This window comes from Channa argus, chromosome 2, assembly GCF_033026475.1.
Source record: "Channa argus isolate prfri chromosome 2, Channa argus male v1.0, whole genome shotgun sequence".
Lineage (NCBI taxonomy): Eukaryota > Metazoa > Chordata > Actinopteri > Anabantiformes > Channidae > Channa > Channa argus.
In genome coordinates, this window is record NC_090198.1 from 28,629,509 (window position 1) to 28,648,232 (window position 18,724).

The 18,724-nt window shown below is 43.8% G+C and overlaps 2 protein-coding genes across 3 annotated transcripts; one reads left to right on the forward strand and one right to left on the reverse strand.

The window, feature by feature from the left end:
- The first annotated feature begins 213 nt into the window (after positions 1-213).
- Positions 214-4,972, forward strand: nudt19 (nudix (nucleoside diphosphate linked moiety X)-type motif 19). 2 transcript variants are annotated; one of them, XM_067489620.1, is made up of 3 exons: positions 214-2,827; positions 3,934-4,141; positions 4,381-4,719. In XM_067489620.1, the coding sequence occupies exons 1-3, from the start codon at positions 2,096-2,098 to the stop codon at positions 4,581-4,583; spliced, it is 1,143 nt and encodes a 380-aa protein (XP_067345721.1). In that variant the 5' UTR covers positions 214-2,095; the 3' UTR covers positions 4,584-4,719. The 2 variants fall into 2 exon arrangements, with proteins under 2 accessions (XP_067345721.1, XP_067345730.1); XM_067489629.1 differs by lacking the exon at positions 3,934-4,141 and having other exon boundaries at positions 4,381-4,972.
- A 1,849-nt stretch (positions 4,973-6,821) lies between these two features.
- On the reverse strand, positions 6,822-11,732 carry si:ch73-167i17.6 (regulator of G-protein signaling 9-binding protein). Its single transcript, XM_067489641.1, has one exon. It carries the CDS (start codon positions 9,205-9,207, stop codon positions 8,467-8,469), a length of 741 nt encoding a protein of 246 aa, XP_067345742.1. The 5' UTR covers positions 9,208-11,732; the 3' UTR covers positions 6,822-8,466.
- Positions 11,733-18,724: the final 6,992 nt, after the last annotated feature.

Here is an 18,724-nt window from a genome sequence, read left to right on the forward strand (position 1 = left end):
GAGAGTGAGACAAAGATAGTCGAGTTTGTGAGCTAGTGAAAGACCAGAGACCAGAGGTGGGAAGGGAGCTGTTTTCCTTTACCTGCAAGTGAAATTATGTTTATTTGTATTAGCATGTAATTAATAGGTATTTTATAGATACTGTAACATCGTAAAAAGCTTTTTTATTGATAGTAACTGTGACAAGGATAATACAGGTGCTCACACAGTTAAAATCCAAGTAAATACTTTATACGACTAACTTCAGAGTGTCCTCTTTGAACTGTATGAGCTTTCTTAACAATGCCGCTTTGATATAAGGACATATGAAACCCCTGCAGGTCTGTGTGTGCACGTTGGACACGTGTGTCCTTTCTGCCTTTCCCCTCATTCTTTTTCTCTCCTTTTAAAATGCTCCATCTTTCAGTGTAAGTTGCATTTTTATGCAGTAATGTTCAGTAATGTCCTGCTTTGTTGGCCTAGGCGTCACCCTCCACCCTCTGCATGTGTCTAAGCTCCAGCTAAAGCGGCAGACTGCTGCAGCCTGTGAAATAGGAGGAGGTGAAGCTCATTAAGCCCGACAACTCAAGAACTTAAGGCCACTAACACACCGCGCATTTGATACACTTTCACTAAGGCTTCTAGCATTTGATTAAATGCATTTAAATCCAAAAATTCAGTTTGGTAACTTTCACTGCTGGAGAACTAAAAAGAAAACACACTGATCAGCTACAACTGTCAGGGCATCAATCTGAGTTAATAATAAAAATAAATGTATGGGTTAAAGCGATACAATGTATAAAACCCTACTGGTATTGATGCTTTTGAGAAGATAGATGTGTAAGTAAAGCCAACTTGTGGCTCCAAAATAATATAAAAAGTGAAAAAAATAATCTACAGATTCAAAGAATTAAATGTGACAAACCAAACAACATTCACTGACACTGACCCCTTCATTACTAGCAACACAAAATGAAAGAGGAGAAAATCTTTACTTTCACTTCATTTCACATTTGTGCTCTAAATTGCAAACATGTTTTCACACATTTGCATCCCCTTGAAATGTCAAAAACAGTAAAAGAGTTTCTGTTTCTGTTGTGACTTGGAGTAATATTGAGCCATATTGAGCCACTAGAAAACGCTTTAGTTATTCACCTTAGTTTTTCCCAAATTACCACACTATTGATTACCTACTGAAATCTGATTCCTTTTCCCTCATCTTGCGCTCCATCGCTTCGCATCTCCATCACATGTGAATGACTTCATGGCAAACCAAAAGGCCACCCATTTTAACCACACTGATCACAAGATGGCGCCCTGTCCCCATACACTTAACATGGTGTGACGTCATTTCACATTCACTCTGTTCAGGCAGGAAATGAGGTGACCGGGAGAGGGGCATGACCTAAAACAAAGGTCCCCAGGTGGAGGCAACACAAAAACCCCACAGCTCACGTTTTCAGTCTCCTTCCACTGGGTTTGTCCACCGGCGCACATCGCTGTACCACACTGACGTGGAACTGAACGTCAACATTATGACGTCACATCAGAAAATTCTGTTTGAAGACAGGAAAACGGGGAATCCTTAAATTTGGTTGTCATCTTGAGAGAAAACATTTGATTAATCTACACAATAGTTTCTTATCATTGAACTTTTTAGACACGATAGGGGGAAAAATTACTGCGAACACCGGCTCACTTTTAGTGTGTAACGTGTAATGCAAACTTAAATAAAAATGTAGCAGAGAAAGAAAAATAGGTTGTTTTTTTTTTTTAATTAAATCTCCCTACGTTAAGGTACAGATACGTGAAAAATCGGAACGAAGTACTTTTTACTTTCCACCATTGAGTTTCCTCTAAACTGTAGTGGGAATAACTATTTAAAAAAGCACTGAAAATGGAAATTATACAGAAAAGCACCTCTGCAGATGCCTCTGCAGCTATGAGAGGCCTCCATCCTGCAGGCGGCGAAGTGTGCGTCCTCAAAGGCTTCACTTCCGCAACCCAATGCGTCACTTCCGCCAAAACAAACCGGGCTTCGACCCATGTACGTGCGACCCCGGGACTTTAACGTGGAGAAGCACCGTGAAGAAGAAAACACCGCAGGGCTTTCAGGATGAACACCGCTTTGAAACACTGGAAGGAGGCTGCCACTCTGATTTTAGCCGCGGGCCACAGGTTCGGGGCGGACACTTTGTCCGCACGGACGCCGCCGCGCAGCTCCCGCTTTGATTACGACGTGTTGCTGCTGAAGCGCAGCGGCAAAAGTGGCTTCATGCCCAACGCGTACGTGTTTCCAGGCGGAGTGGTGGACTCTTCGGACTTCTCGAGTGAGTGGCTGGACGTTTTCAAGTCGTCCAGGGACTCGCCTAGTTTTGGTTTGAAAACTGTCAAACAGCCGGCGGAGACGAGACCTCCGATCTTCGCCACAGACCGCCAGAAACTGGGCTCTCCGATCCCGGGAGAGGTCGCCTTCAGGATCTGCGCCTTGAGGGAGACGTTTGAGGAGTCTGGTGTGCTGCTGTGTGTGTCCACGGTGGAGGGAAAACGTCTGTTAGAAAGCATAGAGGACAGAGGTGATCCAGGTCCTCACTGCAATGCAAACAGCCTGTGCAGCAGTGAGCTGACCAAGTGGAGGGCGCTAGTGAACCAGAACCCCTCCAACTTCATCAGGATGTGCAGGGAGCTGCAGGTGCTGCCCAACATCTGGGCTTTACACGAGTGGAGCAACTGGCTGACTCCCAGAGGCCGCTACGGTGTGAATAGGTTTGACACCGCTTTCTTCATCTGCTGTCTGCAGGACGTCCCCCACACTCTTCAGGACGAGAGGGAAATTGTGCACTTTCAGGTGGGAGAAAAGCAACTTCTAGCAATTTTAGTTTTACAGCACATTTACAGCAACACGTTGGGTTTTACAGACCACTTTTACAAATGATAAGTAAAAACGAAATGATGTTGGAAGAGAGGGTAGTACCAGAGGGTAATAGGGCTGCACCTAACAACTATTCTTTGTCGAATAAGCTTTCGAATTAATCTATAGATTCTTTTCTCATGAGGCTCTTTTTAGAAATATTTTATTCAAACATCTTCTGTTTTAACAAATGTGAGAAAGTATACACTGCAGGACTTCCCCAAACAAACATTAGGCCAGTCTTAACCGGTGATCTGTGTTTTACAGACTAATATAAAGTCTTTCCACAGAATAAATAAAGCAAGGGCTGGTTCCATTCAAGTTAATGGAATGTGCTACAATGAATCCACTGTGCCAAATAAACCAAACTGTTAGCAGAGACCATGTTGTTTGGTCTCTGCTTCAAATCACTGCCATGGTTTAGATGAGTGAAAACTGGACTCACAGTCATCTCACGTCCTACTTGTTGGGACGTATCAACACACGTACGTATCGAATAAGCCTTTAACCTGTGGTGGTATTTTAATGTCTTCCACGTCACCGCTAGACGCCACTAAATCTTACACACTGCACCTTCATGTAAAATTGTGAATATTAGCGGTGGCCTGATGGCAAGACCAAGCTTAATTTATGCCTCAAAGCTTCGTAGCCAGTAGTTTAACTAAAAGGTTTGTTTCACGAAGCCTCATTAACGAGCTCATTTAGACCATTGACATCTGTTTCATTGCAAACAGACGTTGCACGTTCCATGTTATAATTAAACTATAGGCTACTTATGTGTAATGGATGTGGGGCTTACTGCTGACTTATATTTATATTTTATAATATATTTCTATTAACTTGCCTTTATTTAAGCCAGTTGACGTGCTCTCTTTTTCATTGGTCGTGTGACAATCAGGTAAACAAACTCAGGCTTTGAAGCACAGCTTTATTCGTGAAGACGCATTTTGCTCAACACTGACTGGTAGCTTGCCCCGTGACAACAGATGCTCTGGGAGAAGAAACGCACTTAATCACAGACACCTGTGTAATCTGCTTTTCAGTGGTCCACGCCATCCGACGTCCTGCAGAGTTACCAGGCTAAAGAGTTATGGATTGCCCCTCCACAGTTCTATGAGCTCAGCCGCATGTGCCGCTTCCCGTTGCTGGACGACCTCCATGACTTTGCCAGCCAGCGTGCCGCAGAGGGCTGTGAGCGGTGGACGCCGGTTGTTTTCTCAAAAGATGAACAATACATATCACTACTGCCAGGTGCCGATGGTCTGTTTGTATCAGTCAACGATTCTTTCTGTTTTAGAAGAAAAAGTGTTTTCTAGATAATTTTTTGTGTGTCCATTACATATGTTACTGTGGACACTGCACTGCTCAAGAGCTGAGAGCTAATATGATTCCAGGCCTCTTATATGTTCATGTGCTTCTGGGATTCAACAGCTCTGCGTCGATAAAATGCTAATTTCCTTTGCCTTTGTCTGTTATTTTCCCCGATCCAGGTGATAGACTTTACCCGTCAGACACTTCAGGAGAGATTAAGGTGGATGCGAGCGCAGACCCTCAGGACGAGACCGAGCTGCACCGCCTGGTTATGGCCGACTCGTACACTGCAACTCTACAGATCACCATCCCACTCAAGTACAAGCACCTGCTGCCGGTTGTTGAACCCACTGTATCGCAGAGCTCAAAAAGCCAGCTTTGACTTGGCCCCAACACTGATTTGTGCACATGCAATGAAAAATGTGATCTACAGTGTGAAGGGCGGCTTACGATTGCATCAGATTGAGCTGTCTTCTGTCAGTTTTTCCTCTACCAAGGATGAACCTAGGTTGGTTGTCTTGGGGGAATACTGACCTGCAGCAAAGACTGGTTTGTTAGTCCTTTATTTCTGCCGTTATGTGATCAGCTATTGATCAATGAGTGCAATGATTGTTTCTGTGTGTGTGTGTGTGTGTGTGTGTGTGTGTGTGTGTGTGTGATGTCATTAACAGAAGTTTAAATTATGACTAAAGTTAGCGTAAACCACCAAAAATGAATGTTAGTCACTGGATTGTGCTAATAAGAGCTAATAAAAACAACTTGTGTTCTCTCTGTCAGAGTGCACGTGTGAGTGGTGCAGCCTCTGCAGGGCTTCCACCCTTTCTCCTTTGGGTGCCGTTCCTGCACACAGCAGTGTCCTTCATGGCAAATTCATGATTCATAAAACATAATCTCTGTCAAATGGGTTGTACTGTGTGTCTGGAATTTCTAAATGAATGCATTATTTAACGCACTTTTAATGGCCTATTTTTACAGATGCAGCCTTAAAGTAATATTTTAATTTTAAGCGATATACATTTTTTACACTTTCCCCTGATGTTTCCGTGTCAAACTTGGATTTTGTAAGAAAGATGTGAATAAATTCTGATGTTTTGGGCACAAGAGTACTTACAGTGCATGTGACAGTTGAGTGAATTATTGGAGGAGCATTAGTACATATAGATACAGAGTGACAGGAAGGAAGAGGTTAGAATATTAAGTCTTAATTTTGAGTCTGTCCATATAGAATAAATCTGCCCTGACCTGAAACATTTTTCTCAGAATTGATGAGGTGAGGTAAATATTTCAGCAACCTTTGATCACATTTTTTTATTTTAATCTGTCATCTGAAAAAACATACTTATGTTTCATCCTCCATCTATGCCCACTGTCCTCATACCTCATTTCCTGGGGGGGGGGGGGAGTTGAAATAACACTGCTCTGCTCTCTGTGCGTTTTTTTGTTTGTTTGTTTAGTTTTTTACGCGGTGGAGAGCCCGCTGAGGGTTTCTATGGGAACCCACAGCCTTGGAAACCCACCATCTTCGTCCGGATGAGGTGACGCCGCAGTGGTCTGTCTCTGCCAAGAGTTTAGCTCGCCTCTCTCTGAAGCAGTCCGCGTAATTTGCTCGTTTCGTGCACACGTCCAAAGCTCCAAACAACTGCGGACAGAGTCGATGTACTCACCTGTACGCGGTCCATTTCGATTTCTTAAAACTTTCGTGCTCGGGCTCATTTTAAAGGCATCTTGCATAACACTTCCTCATACCTGTAGCAGTCTCAGAGCTGCATTAAAGTAGACTTTTAAAGCGCACTTTTCCTCTGCTCCTCATGTTTAATTGATCACCTTTTATATTTTTGGATCTCTGGATGACAATGCGGGTCTGTCATACATCTCAACACGCTCCTGACTCACTGTTTGCAGAGCTTAGTGTCTCCGTGAAAGGACAGCGAGGATAAACAAGATGTCAGAAAGCCCACTGTGAGTCAGATGTGTGCACAACTGATTCTTAAGCATCAAAGTCCTGTCAAAAAAAAAAAAAAAACCTCTCAGCTCCGTGTGGCCTCAGTGCATTTGGAAGTGGAGTTATCTTGCATTTCAGCCATTTTTGATAATGTTCTTTTGATGACTCACCGCAGCTTTACCAAGCTCGAGAGGATGGGCAGAAACAGACCGGGAGAGCAAACACGGCGGATTATCTTCGACTGCAACTTGAATATTTTACATCTCGAGAAAATGTTTTTATTATATAATCCATTACTCCCACGCGGATCCAGGTCACTGCTGCCACTGACGGCTGAGGATTCTCAACCATCCTGCAGGGATCTGTTTGCTATGTAATGGGAGAACCTGTGAATCAATTTACGGCTCGTTAGGAGCCGCAAGTAACTACAACAGACTTGTCGTCAGAATTGGAGAAATAATTCCATCATGCTATCATGTTAATGCAGCGGAGGAGACAACATCGTCATGGATACTGTAGAGTAACACTTCTGCAGTAAACACTTTGCCTTTATGGTAATTGTTAGTAGTATTGAAAACACACTTTACACTTTTTTTTTTTTAACGTGCTGCCACTTTTTTTGATCAGGATCAGGACATTTCTAACTTCTCTATAAGCCCTGTCAAAAACATTGGAAGCAGCGATGAAGAGTTGGCTTTCATTGCCCAGATTGATGAAAAATAATATGTTTTATACAATGAGAGAATGTGTTGTTTTATTTTATGTGTCTATTAATTGTTTAAATCCCAGTTTTTAATATTTAGATTCAAACTCTTTCCTCAGCAGCACAAAGACTTTGTTGCCAGTAACAATTATAACAGTAATTCGTTTTTGAACATTAAAACTTTTTTAGATGTTTTTTTTTTTATTTTGTTCTTGTACCTTTAAAGGAGGATGTAATCGACATTTGCAAATAAAAACCCATCCAAAAAAATATGTTTTAATCTCCTTACTGAATGTGCATCTTGAATGTTTAGAACATGTCCGTAAAAAACACCATAAAATTATGATCGTATTTCTTGCTCGTTTTATTACACGGCGCAAGGCTTGAGAAGTGTCATAAGTAAAATTTGTGGTTTGCAATCACATCACATTATCGGCCCTTTGGTTGCGATTGTTGAATTCAAACTTTTGTGCGTGGTGCAGTTCACCTAAGACTCTTTCTCCTAAAACCATTAAAAGGTTACATCATCAGTGTCAGCCTCCACTTCGTTTTAAGTCGAACACTATTTCAGCCCCAACGTCGTTAAGTTTATTACCCTGTACTTAAAATACCTCTGTGTAGATGTGATGTGTTAAGGGTTTGGGTCAAGTGATCCCGGCGCAGGCTAAAATCATTAGCTTCACTTAAAAACAAGAATTGTAAAATCCTCACAGACTATAGAAACAGACATAATGCAATGAGAGTGGGGGGAAAAGCTTTGGCATTGACTTGCTTTTAAAACACCCGCAGAACAAATTCCTTGTTAAAAATGTCATTGTAATAAATACACTTCATCATCTGACGCAGCAGTACAAATCCTCTATTCACATGCTGCAATTTATACATTCAACACTGTTTGCAAGAAGAAGAAAAAAGAAAAAACCCTGAAAAGCATCATGAACGGGCTTGCAGTGAACAGGTGCATTATTAAAGGACTGTGGATGTCCCTCAGGTCTCAAGGCTCTTATCCAGTACGTTGTGAGTTGATGCAATGCAGGAAGATGCAGGCCTCCTTCTATAACGTGATGTTTTTAAGACTGGGCTAAAAAGTGCAGATCTGATCCCATCTGGCACATGATGTGAGGAGCAAACTGTAACACTGGCTCTGTTCGTTTGAAGCAGCAATCAGCCAAACATCAAGGGGGAAATACTTAAAAGTAGGCTACATTTATGCTTGAGCTTTTCCACTAATCCACTGGGATTATGTGTTGTTTATATCCTGGTGGCCAGACACTGTCACGTAATATTATGACTTTTCTCCTTTTCCCAAAAAAAAAACAAAAAAAACAAAAATGTGTGCTATTCATCTCCCCAAGTGCTCTACTGTTCTACATGTTTACCTCTAGCGCAACTCCTCAACTCAACTCAATACATTCACCTATCCGAGAAAGATGAATAAATTCTCGTGTCCAGGCTCAGGTCCACACACACACACACACACACACACACGCACGCACACACACACACACACGCAAAAGCGTTTTCTCTCTCTTGCGGAGCGGCTGGCTCTTACGCACGGTGACGCTCGCGTGGGCGGCCTGGCACGAAGTCCATCACAGTGGGCTGTTAGAGTTAGACACTTCAGGACATATTGATGACCAAATATCCTAGAACCAACGCCACAGTAACGATGACAAAGAAGACAACCACAGCGCAGATTGAGCCGAAGCCGCCCTCCCTGCTGCCTCCGCTCTCCTCCTCTTTGGGCTCCTCTTCGCAGATGGAGATCACACCCACGGAAGAATTTCCTACACTCACGTTGGACTTGAGCTCGGCTCCTGCCTCCTGCTTCGCCTCCACGGCCCACGGCGCCACCTGCACCTTCATCTCCATCTCCTCCATCATGTGGCTCACCTGAGCGATCTCCGCCTGCAGGTCTCGCAGGTCCGCCGTGTCGATGTTGCTGTCCGCCTCGTATTTCACGTTCTGCACGCTCAGGGCCCGGGCCGCCACGCTGGTGGTGCTGCCGGTCATCCCCGTCTGGATCAGGTGTCTCGTCGGCACCTTGAGGGGGAAAGCCTGCCCTATTTCTAGGGACCTTTTCATGTCCACCTCCAGGAGCTCCATGCTGCTGGAGAACAGCACCCATAGACGCTCGTACTCGGACCGGTCCTCTTTGCTGATGGTCTTGTCTTTCAGCAGAGAGGTCAGTTTAGTCCTGTTGGCCACGGCCAGCTCCTGGGCCTTTTTGCGGGTCCTCTTCAGCTCCTCACGCAGGTTCTGCGAGTCCGACGTGCTTCCCAGAGCGATGACCAGATGCCTGTAACAGGCAGTCACTTTGTTCAGAGCGTCCAGCATCGTTTTGCACTCCTCTTTCCCCATGACCGCTTAAAAATCCAGATCCTCGTCAAACTTGTTAATTATTAAACAAAAGAGAAGGAGAAATGGCGCTTCAGACTCCGTGCTTTGGTTTAGTTTCCACGGGTGCGCATCCCTACAAATCCCCTCAGCGCGCTGCTCACAGCAAATTCCTCTCCATCCATGCTCCTTCCTGTTTGCAAGCAGGGACGAAGAGCGGCTTAAATTAATGCGTCCGTAAATGGCTTTAGGCTTCCACCGAGATCAAACAGCAGCGGCCGAGCGCTCACACGCGAATGGCTGTCAAACAATCCAACCTCCTCCCTAGATTCAGCTCCACAGGTGTCTTAACATTCGCCAAACTGCTGCATGTGCAGAGGACGCGGCTAAAAATAAGTCGGTAAATGCTCAGAGGTGGCGTGCGCCAGGGAAAATGGAGATCTTCATCTGGAGATACAAGGGGGAATAAGGCTTCAAGGCGTCCATACAGCAGGAAGCCCGACGTGCCATTTTTAGTTTGTTCATCCGTCCGGGGAGCTGTCTACATCAGCACCCACTCGACGTTTAAATACCAGTGAAGCGCCTTCTGCGGTCACATGTGCGCGCAAAATAGAGCCATGGAGCGACAGGCGGAGACACAAGCAGGGAAACAAAGCAGCTCCGCTCCCATTGGTTTGGTCCCACACTAAATGCATCATGTCATTGGCGGCTCCGCGCCTAAAAGAGGGCCGGACGGAGATGCCCATCAGCGGGCGCGTCAAATCACAAAGCTCTCACCTATCTGCCACCATCTGCTATTCGTCACCAGGACGTCAGCTGCATGATGATTGATGACTGACAACAGTTATGAGATGCTGCAGGTCTGCAGGAGCACTGGGTTAACAAGCATTCAAAATAGCTGTCAACGCAGTGCAGCTGACTGTGTTATTAATTTTAATATTATAGGAATAAAATGCACAGTAACGGTCTCAGATGAGTGAACAAGTGACAACCCATATTATGTAGTTCTCGGAATAGTTGCAGCCTTGCAGTCAGTTGGATGCACACCTGCCTGCTGCACACTGGGTGCCACACAGTTTTGGTTGGATAATGTGTTGTTTACCTGGTTTGGCTGCCGCTGTGCTGAGAGTCGTAACACTGCACGGCGTTTGCCTGCTTTGCTTTTTTTTTTTTTTTGCATTATTGAAGCAGATGGGGCCTAATGAGCCAGTGACTGCAGCGCAAAGCTAATGGACTGACTCGGGTGAGGCCCAGTGTTTGCTTTACACAAGTTGACATCAGCTGTGGCATAGGGAGTTATTCATATCAATGCACAAAGGCACTGATGCAAATAAATATATATCCCGATTCCTACAACTCCTGCTTGCCATGACTAATAACACATATCTTGGCTGAGTCAGATGATTTGTTAAGATCTTGGCAAAGGGACCATCTTTCCCTTGAATATGTTTCCATGGCAACCTCTCACCTCTTGGCAAGCACTCTTCAGTTGTTTTCCACAAGGTATTCAGTTTCTGACAGAGCAGCAAATAGTCATTCTCATTTCCTCTCACGTTGTTTAGCTGGTGTCAGCTGGGAGATTGATGGACGCCACATATCGGTTTATATCGGCATTTTAGAGATGATTTATGAAAACCGACACATTTATGTTGGAATGATGTTCCTGTCTTACGGTACCCCGACGCCAACTTTTTCCATCACTCGATTTAAAAATGTAAAATCATTCAGCCTGCGAGACAAACAAGATCCTTGTTCCTTGCTGGCTGCTCCAAACTCCAACTTATGTATCATCAATGTCAACTTCATCACCTTTAAATGGAACTGTTCACAGCATAAAGGCAGAATTGCAGTATCACATTGTACAACTGGCCCCTCTTTCTGTGTCTGTCTGTGTTCCTATAATAAGATTGTTGATAAGCTGGTCTGTTAGATTCAAGTGCTAGGATGAGTCAGGCATGCTGTGGTCTGATTGCTCTCAGAGTGAACACATCATGGAAATCTCAATGTGATTTCCTTTGCAGAGGCTCTCTGTGGTTTGCTGTTACACAGAGAAGAGCACCAAGAGGAGGAGGAAGTGCTCCAGATGCTATTACGTTCTTCGATCTGGTGAAATAAAAAGCTAAATCGTTTCTGGAAGATTCCAATAAAAATGTAGGAATATGCTGCAAATTGTTTGCACTTAAATCAAATCTCATTACATTTTATTTATCTAGTGCAATATCACAAATCACAAATTTGCCTCACAGGCCTTTACAAGCTGTACAACCTATTACATTCTCTGTACCTTCAAATTGGATAAACTTTAATGGAAAGAAATGAAGGAAGGAAGAGCAACAAAGAGGGGATCCCTTTTCCAGGATGGACAGACATGCAATAGAAGTCGTGAGTGCATAACAAAGCGACAAAGTAGATTTGCATTTAGGATAATCGTTATGACAGCAATATCCAATACTGACAAAATAAAAAAAGATCAGGGAGGATGTTTTCTGTTATTTTTCCTTTAGCTTGTAACTGTCTGCCACACAATAAAAATCAGCCTTAGAAATTGTTGCCAGCATTTCTTCTTCTAGAATGTATTTATTTAGGATAGAGTTTGGATTTTTATATATATATATATATATATATATATATATATATATATATATATATATATATATATATATATATATATATATATATATATATATATATATATATATATATATATATATATATATATATATATATAATTTTATTTTATTATAATTATTTTTTATTGTGGTCAGTTATTAATTAACTGTTTAATGAGCAGAGTTGTGGCTGCAACAGAGCCTAAAGTTTATTCATAAGACCAACAACATTGCTCTGTTATTGCATGGGGTGATGGTAGACTTTTTATTTTAATTTTATTTAATTTATTTACCGGTGCTGTTGACCTACAGGGTGCCAGTGGATATTGGGCTACTGTTGGTCAAAGAAAGACAAGAGGAAGGTGTGTTCGTAGGCAGAGAGAGAAGAGGAAAGCTAAGAATGTAGACTGACAGTAGGGACTTTGAATGTTGGGAGTCTGACAGGGAAGGCTAGAGAGTTGATCGACATGATGCAGAGAAGGAAGGTGGACATACTGTGTGTCCACGAGACCAGGTGGAAAGGCAGCAAGGCTAGAAGCTTAGGAGCAGGGTTCAAGTTGTTCTACCATGGGTCAGATAGGAAGAGAAATGGAGTAGGAGTTATACTGAAAGAGGAGTTTTTGAGGAATGTTCTAGAGGTGAAAAGAGCATCAGACAGGTTGATGAGTCTGAAGCTGGAAGTTGAAGCGGTGATGTTCAATGTTGTTAGTGGTTTTGCCCCACAGGTAGGATGTGAGTTAGAAGAGAAGGAGAAATTCTGGAGTGAGTTAGATGAAGTGATGCAGAGCATCCCCAGAGGTGAGAGAGTGGTGATTGGTGCAGATTTCAATTGACATGTAGGTGAAGGGAACAGAGGTGATGAGACTGTGATGGGTAGATTTGGTCTTCAGGACAGGAACGCAGAAGGACAGATGGTGGTAGACTTTGTAAAAAGGATGGAAATGGCTGTAGTGAACACTTTCTTCCAGAAGAGGCAGGAACATAGGGTGACGTATAAGAGCGGAGGTAGAAGCTCTCAGGTGGACGACATCTTGTGTAGACGTTGTAATCTGAAAGAGATCAGTGACTGTAAAGTGTTGGTAGAGGAGAGTATAGGCAGACAACACAGGATGGTGGTGTGTAAAATGACGCTGGTGGTGAGGAAGATGAAGAGGACAAAGGCAGAGTAGAGGACGAAGTGGTGGAAGTTGAAAAAGGAAGAATGTTGTGTAGTTTACAGGGAGGAGCTGAGACAGACTCTGGGTGGTCAGGAGGTGCTTCCAGATGACTGGACCACTACAGCTAATGTGATTTGGGAGACAGGTAGGAGGGGACTCGGTGTGTCATCTGGAAGGAGGAAAGTGGACAAGGAGACTTGGTGGTGGAACGAGGAAGTTCAGGAGTGATTACAGAGGTTAGCTAAGAAGAAGTGGGACACAGAGGAATGAAGAGAGTAGACAGGAGCACAGGGAGATACAGATATATGCAAGTCCTTCCCTGAAAGAGATGCTGTCTGGATGGGAACATAGTAGGTTGCTCTGAAACCTCTATGTACTTTCGAGCATTGATGGAGCCTTTAAAGATATTTAATCCGCCATCGGCACTAATCCGCCTCCATACCATCAGAGATGCAGGCTTTTCAACTATCTGCTAGATCATGTTGACGTATGGCTTCTTCTTTACATGATATTTGTGGATTGCACAGCAATCATGACTAACATTAAAAGCTCAATTTAAAGAAGAACACAACTCCACAACTCTTTTAATGCAAGAAGTAAGAAAACACTGTTACCACCTGTGTTGTTTGCTCTTTTTTGCACAATATCCTGATCATCACACTGAACAACAGGTTTGCAGATAGAGTAGTAAGACTAAGGTGAATTTGTCGACTGAGGAGTTGAGTCAGAAGAAGAAGCTTCCAGTGTACTGCTCCACTGTACAGCTACAGCTACTCTGTGCTCTTGGGAAATGGACAAAAACCCTGTATAACATATTTGATAACGGGCTGAAACAGCTTTGTAGCCAGCACTCAGAGACCAAGGCTCTGCAGTCTTGGAGAACAGCTCGAGCAAGTGCACTTATCTTTAGTGTAGTACTGTAGTACCCGAAACAAACCCTCGGGAAATACGGAGAAGAACACGCAAACCCTTCTTTGAACGGCCCCAGTCGGCCTGACAGTCGAGACCAGGACCTTTTTCCTGCGTGGTCAAAATACCCGCACCTTCAATCCTGTAAAGCAGCACTCATCAGACTCCTCCATGTTTGACATCTCACTGCACAGGATTAGCGACCTAATCGTACGTGATCACGAAAAGCTCAGTTGATGTCTTGTTACTAGAAAAATCCTTCAAACGCCAACGATTACTTGGGTGGGCCCCGGATTTAGATTTGGAAGTGTTTTGCAGCTTGTTTTAAGTGGTTTGGGACGATTAACGAAGAGGCAGGCGGATGAGGGAGCCCAGATGCAGTCGGACAGCAGGACAGCGAGCGGATAGAAAGGGAGGCTGAGAAAAGAAGCCGAGAAAGAGAAGGTGCGTGTTTGCTGAATCATTGATGGACCTCATCCACTTTGTGAGCTGTGAGCCACTTCTCAACACCACAAAGTTGTGGACTGAGGAGGACCGCCACTCAACCTTGGCTTACACACACACACACACACACACACACACACACAATACACAATAATGTCACTCTCTCAGTGCCCTAAAAAAAGAAAAGGAAGGCTCAGGCTCTTTCTTGAAAGCCCTCATATAAACTTTGTATTGATTGTGGAAGCTGTGATGCAGCACTCAGGAAGAGTGTGCACCAGAAGACGTAGCTGCTTTTGAAATGTACCTTTGAAAACCCAAAACTCGTTCACTCTGTGGCTACAGGTCAAATGAGAGCAGCGATATCTGTGGATTAAATGTGAAGCGGCTGCCTGGAAGCCGGGGAATTAACAGAGTCAACATTTACGGAGCAGGACTCACCGTCACGTTGTTTGTCACAAAAGCATTAACATTTTTTTTTACTTGTTTGTAGGATTTAAGTAGTCTGGGTGGAGCTCGCCAGGTCGCTACACTTTCCATGCTAAACTGAGATGAGCCCACAGGATTTGTGGCGCCTGCTTGCACAAGGCTTAGCTCTAATCTTATCACATCAAGATAAACTCTGGAGAAACCAAAGAGGTTTGACATGTGTGAAAAGTGATATGTATGAAGAATAATATCAACACAATACAAAACATGCTACTGCCACATGCTGTGAATGTTGCAGGTTTAAATTCACTTCCTTTCCATCAGTCTTTTTGCGCTTCCCACCTTTCCTGTCACTCTCTTCTGCAGCGTCTCTGACAAAAGCATGTCAAATCCAACACAGTGTGTCCAGCTTGTCACAATGTTGAGTGTGTGAAGGAGGTGCTTGTTTGTGCCTTAATAAATTAAAAAGTGTATTTAAAAAGATGCTCCGCACCGCTAAAGCCACATTCTGATAGGAGCATCTTCGTATAGGGCCCATCCAGCAAAGCACGTTGCAACCAAACATGCGGAGCTGATGGCCAAGAGGGCAAAAGGTCTTGGCCCTCGTCTGTTTTACTCCTGCAGTTTTAGAAAAGCCAACAGATTGCCCTTCTAAGAAAATCCCCTCTAAAAGGCTTCTGCGATGGATTTGTGTGGACACGGTGAAGGCGGATGCAGCTCGGCTAAGCCTGCGCGGGGTCAGTGGTCACTCCATCGTGGCCGGCGAACGTGCCACTCCTCATTCCGCTGTGGAGAACACTTGCAAAGGTCAGGGCGCGTCATCATCTCTCTGTTATGGTTGCGTGTCTGAGGGAGAGTTTGCAGGCATAGAGTTCTTGGATATTAACAGAATAGACAGATGGTTGCGTGTCACCCCAGCGAGGTCAGTTGTGTGGAATATGCATCATTTTTCGACATTTTTAAATACACTGTAATTTGTTTGGTGTCCTATTTATGTTCAGTCATTTCTTTAAGTATCCAAAATAATCCTGTTGTCTTTCTTTATCATATTGACGCCACAGCAACACTTTAGTGTCACTATTGGATGCAGACCTACTTCCCTACTATAGTGACCACGTGTGCCACGTTTTTTTATGATCATCATCAAAGTACACAGTGTCTCGCACTATAGTTTAACTGGTCTCCTGTGCAAAAGGCCTGTTTCTTGTTGTTCCACCCTTCAGCCCGTCCACCTCCCTATGAGACTTTTTGAAGACTGTGCAAGCATCGGGGTTTCCGCTCAATTTCACTGGAAGCTCCTAGTGTCGCATGCAGGTAGCTATACGCTATATGACCAACATTGAATTTTCCACCATTTTTACAAACGCTTTCCACATTCTCAGCCTGTCAACTGTGCGTGGCGACATCTCCGGTGGAATTGCGCCAACTCACTTGAAATGGAATGTCGTCATGACTTGTGTAAGCAGCGTGTCTGACTTTGTTTGGGAACACAAACCGAGGTCTATGGCACAGAAGAACGAGCTAATCCGGGCTGCAACCAAACAGGACTTTAGCATCTGTAGGTCGACTGTGGACAATGAATTAAGAAAATGACCAACATTATCCTTTAAACCGGTCACTTAAGGATTTTACCTAAAATGCACTGTTACAGTGCCTCTTTAGTCCTTTTAGGATTAGTTAAATTAGATTTTAATACTGTGGCATTTCCTTCCTTCTCTGTCTTCACCACTGAAAACCTGATGTCAGATGGCAACGTTTAATTTCAAACTCCGAGATAATCTCTCCCTAAGAGTTAGGGCTCTCCAGTGTTCCCTTTTTCATTTCCTTCCCGTCGACGCACCCCGTCGCTCTGTCTCCCAGCAGCAGCAGGCCTGAGACTGTGTCTCTGTGCAGAAATTAGTCGGAGAGCAAAGAAACGCAAGCAATGCAAGAGCTTGTTCTTTTTTTTATGAGATCTCCATTAGCTTTCGCTCCTGGGGTCTCCACACTCTGCTCTGCTTTGTTTGTTGCGCAGCACATTGTGTTATATTGTCTCGATTAAGTGCAGATATAACACAATCCATTTGTGTGTGTGTGTGTGTGTGTGTGTGACTGTGGCAAATGTATATGATATGCGTGTTACACCCGATCACCTAACAAGGTGAAGTGACTTGCCGACGTGTTAATTTATGAGGTCACGTTCACACGTCCTTTAAACAACCATAACATCTTCATCTGTCATCGTGATTTAGCTGAGAGCGTCTGCCAACGAGTGCCCAGCTGTGGCTTTGTCTTCCAAGCCAAATGAGAATGAGCCACTCTCCACTGACAGACCTCTGTGTTAATGACACTAACACTGTAAAATGTGATCCTCCTTTTTTTTTGCCCTTATATTCTGTCCTTCTCATATTCCTAATGCATTTTTCTGCATCCTGCTCCCATCCGCTCTGATGTTAAGCCATGTCGCACATCTTCCTTCCCTCTTTTATTCCTGGCTACAGTCACATTGCACACATTGCACTCCGCTTTGCTTCGTTTCATTTCACTCCCAAACCCGGCGTGTCACCAAAGGGTGGTTGTAGGGCACCAAAATAATAATGCGTGTGGGAACCCAGGGCCCCTGGTGGGAGATTTTATTTGTTACATAAGCACTTAGCATTCATTATTTAATTGGATACAAGGCTCCTGATTACATCGAGATTTAAAATCAAATAACCCTGCTTGTCTCGGTTGCTATTCCCAGTCTCTAAATCTTATCCAAGAAGGAGCCGTCTGTGTACCGTCAGTAGACGGTTTACATGCAGCCACTTTGGCAGCCAGTCAGATGCTCATCTAGCCATAAAGGCGAGTTCTGGAAATGGAAAAAGTGCTTCAGTCCCCTGATTCAGCCATTAAGCTGCTTTAGAGGATTGCGGGGTATTTTTTTTCCTCTCGCTCCTTCTAAAATAGACAGCTCACATTGGCTCTGAACCAGAATGGGAGAGGGGCAGAGGCCCTGAGCCTTCACTGCGCAGCTGCATACACAGTGCAGGGATGGGGCAAGCAGCTTTGTCTTGGCTCTGTAATCCACTCTTGGGAGACACGTGACATCGGCTGCCAGAAAATGTCCCGCTGCTCCCTGTTGAGGACAAGTTGGCAACAGTGCTCACCTGATCACAAGGAACCCTGTTCAGGTCAAGCTAAATATTTCACTGAGTCAGACTGTCTCAGACTTTTCCTTTACCTGATAAGCCCTTGTTGTAATGTTGCTGAGGGGATCAGATGTGAAACATGCATGAAAAGTGTAAGCCTCTTAGAGAGCAGCACGGGAAAAGTTCAATGTCAAGAGGACCTGCTGAGAGAGACTGGCTTCAGATCAGGCACGTCAGAGCACTGTAAAATATTCATCGAGTTTACATACCTGCCCAGAATCCTCAAGGCTGTGATGCTAGCTCGAACGGATTTCCAACGTTTTCGTCCAAACGAATGTCGACGCAGTGCGAGCGTCAGCTGCGGCGATCACACAATAATGCAGCCCGGTGGTTATTAACAGAAATACATAGAGTAGATCAGAAACTATATCTGTGCACATTTGTAATACAAACAACCTACATTAATAATCAGTAGCCTGTACATCCATCTACACATTATCAATCATAGAATCAATCCATCATACCTATATTGTCCCCAAATATGGATTAAAACTAATTTACAGACAAAGCATCAAACATAAAAAATGGAGAGAAAATGATAAATGTACAAAGTGACTTTTTTTGCAGAATATAATAAACATATGTAGAAAATGTACTTAGATTTGCACATCCTTTTTTTCACTATGGTAATTTGAGAGAGGGCTCTGGTTAGTGGTGTTTGAAAACAGAGTGAGAAGGTGATTGGGGATTGGAGCCGTCAGACGGGATGGACTGTACTTTTTTTGGTACTCGCCTTTTATGGAGGTCAGACAGGCTGCGGAAGCGAGTTCCAGTGATTTTACTCCTAAATTTAACAACCCAGTGGTTAACGCATACAGGGAATTGT

What these genes read in the sequence shown, in the direction of transcription:
- nudt19 (XM_067489620.1), top strand. Translation starts at nt 2,096, where the DNA reads ATGAACACCGCTTTGAAACACTGGAAGGAGGCTGCCACTCTGATTTTA. An exon ending in GGGAAATTGTGCACTTTCAG is followed by an intron (nt 2,828 to 3,933) that starts GTGGGAGAAAAG and finishes TCTGCTTTTCAG; the next exon opens with TGGTCCACGCCATCCGACGT. An exon ending in ATACATATCACTACTGCCAG is followed by an intron (nt 4,142 to 4,380) that starts GTGCCGATGGTC and finishes TCCCCGATCCAG; the next exon opens with GTGATAGACTTTACCCGTCA.
- si:ch73-167i17.6 (XM_067489641.1), bottom strand. Translation starts at nt 9,207, where the DNA reads ATGGGGAAAGAGGAGTGCAAAACGATGCTGGACGCTCTGAACAAAGTG.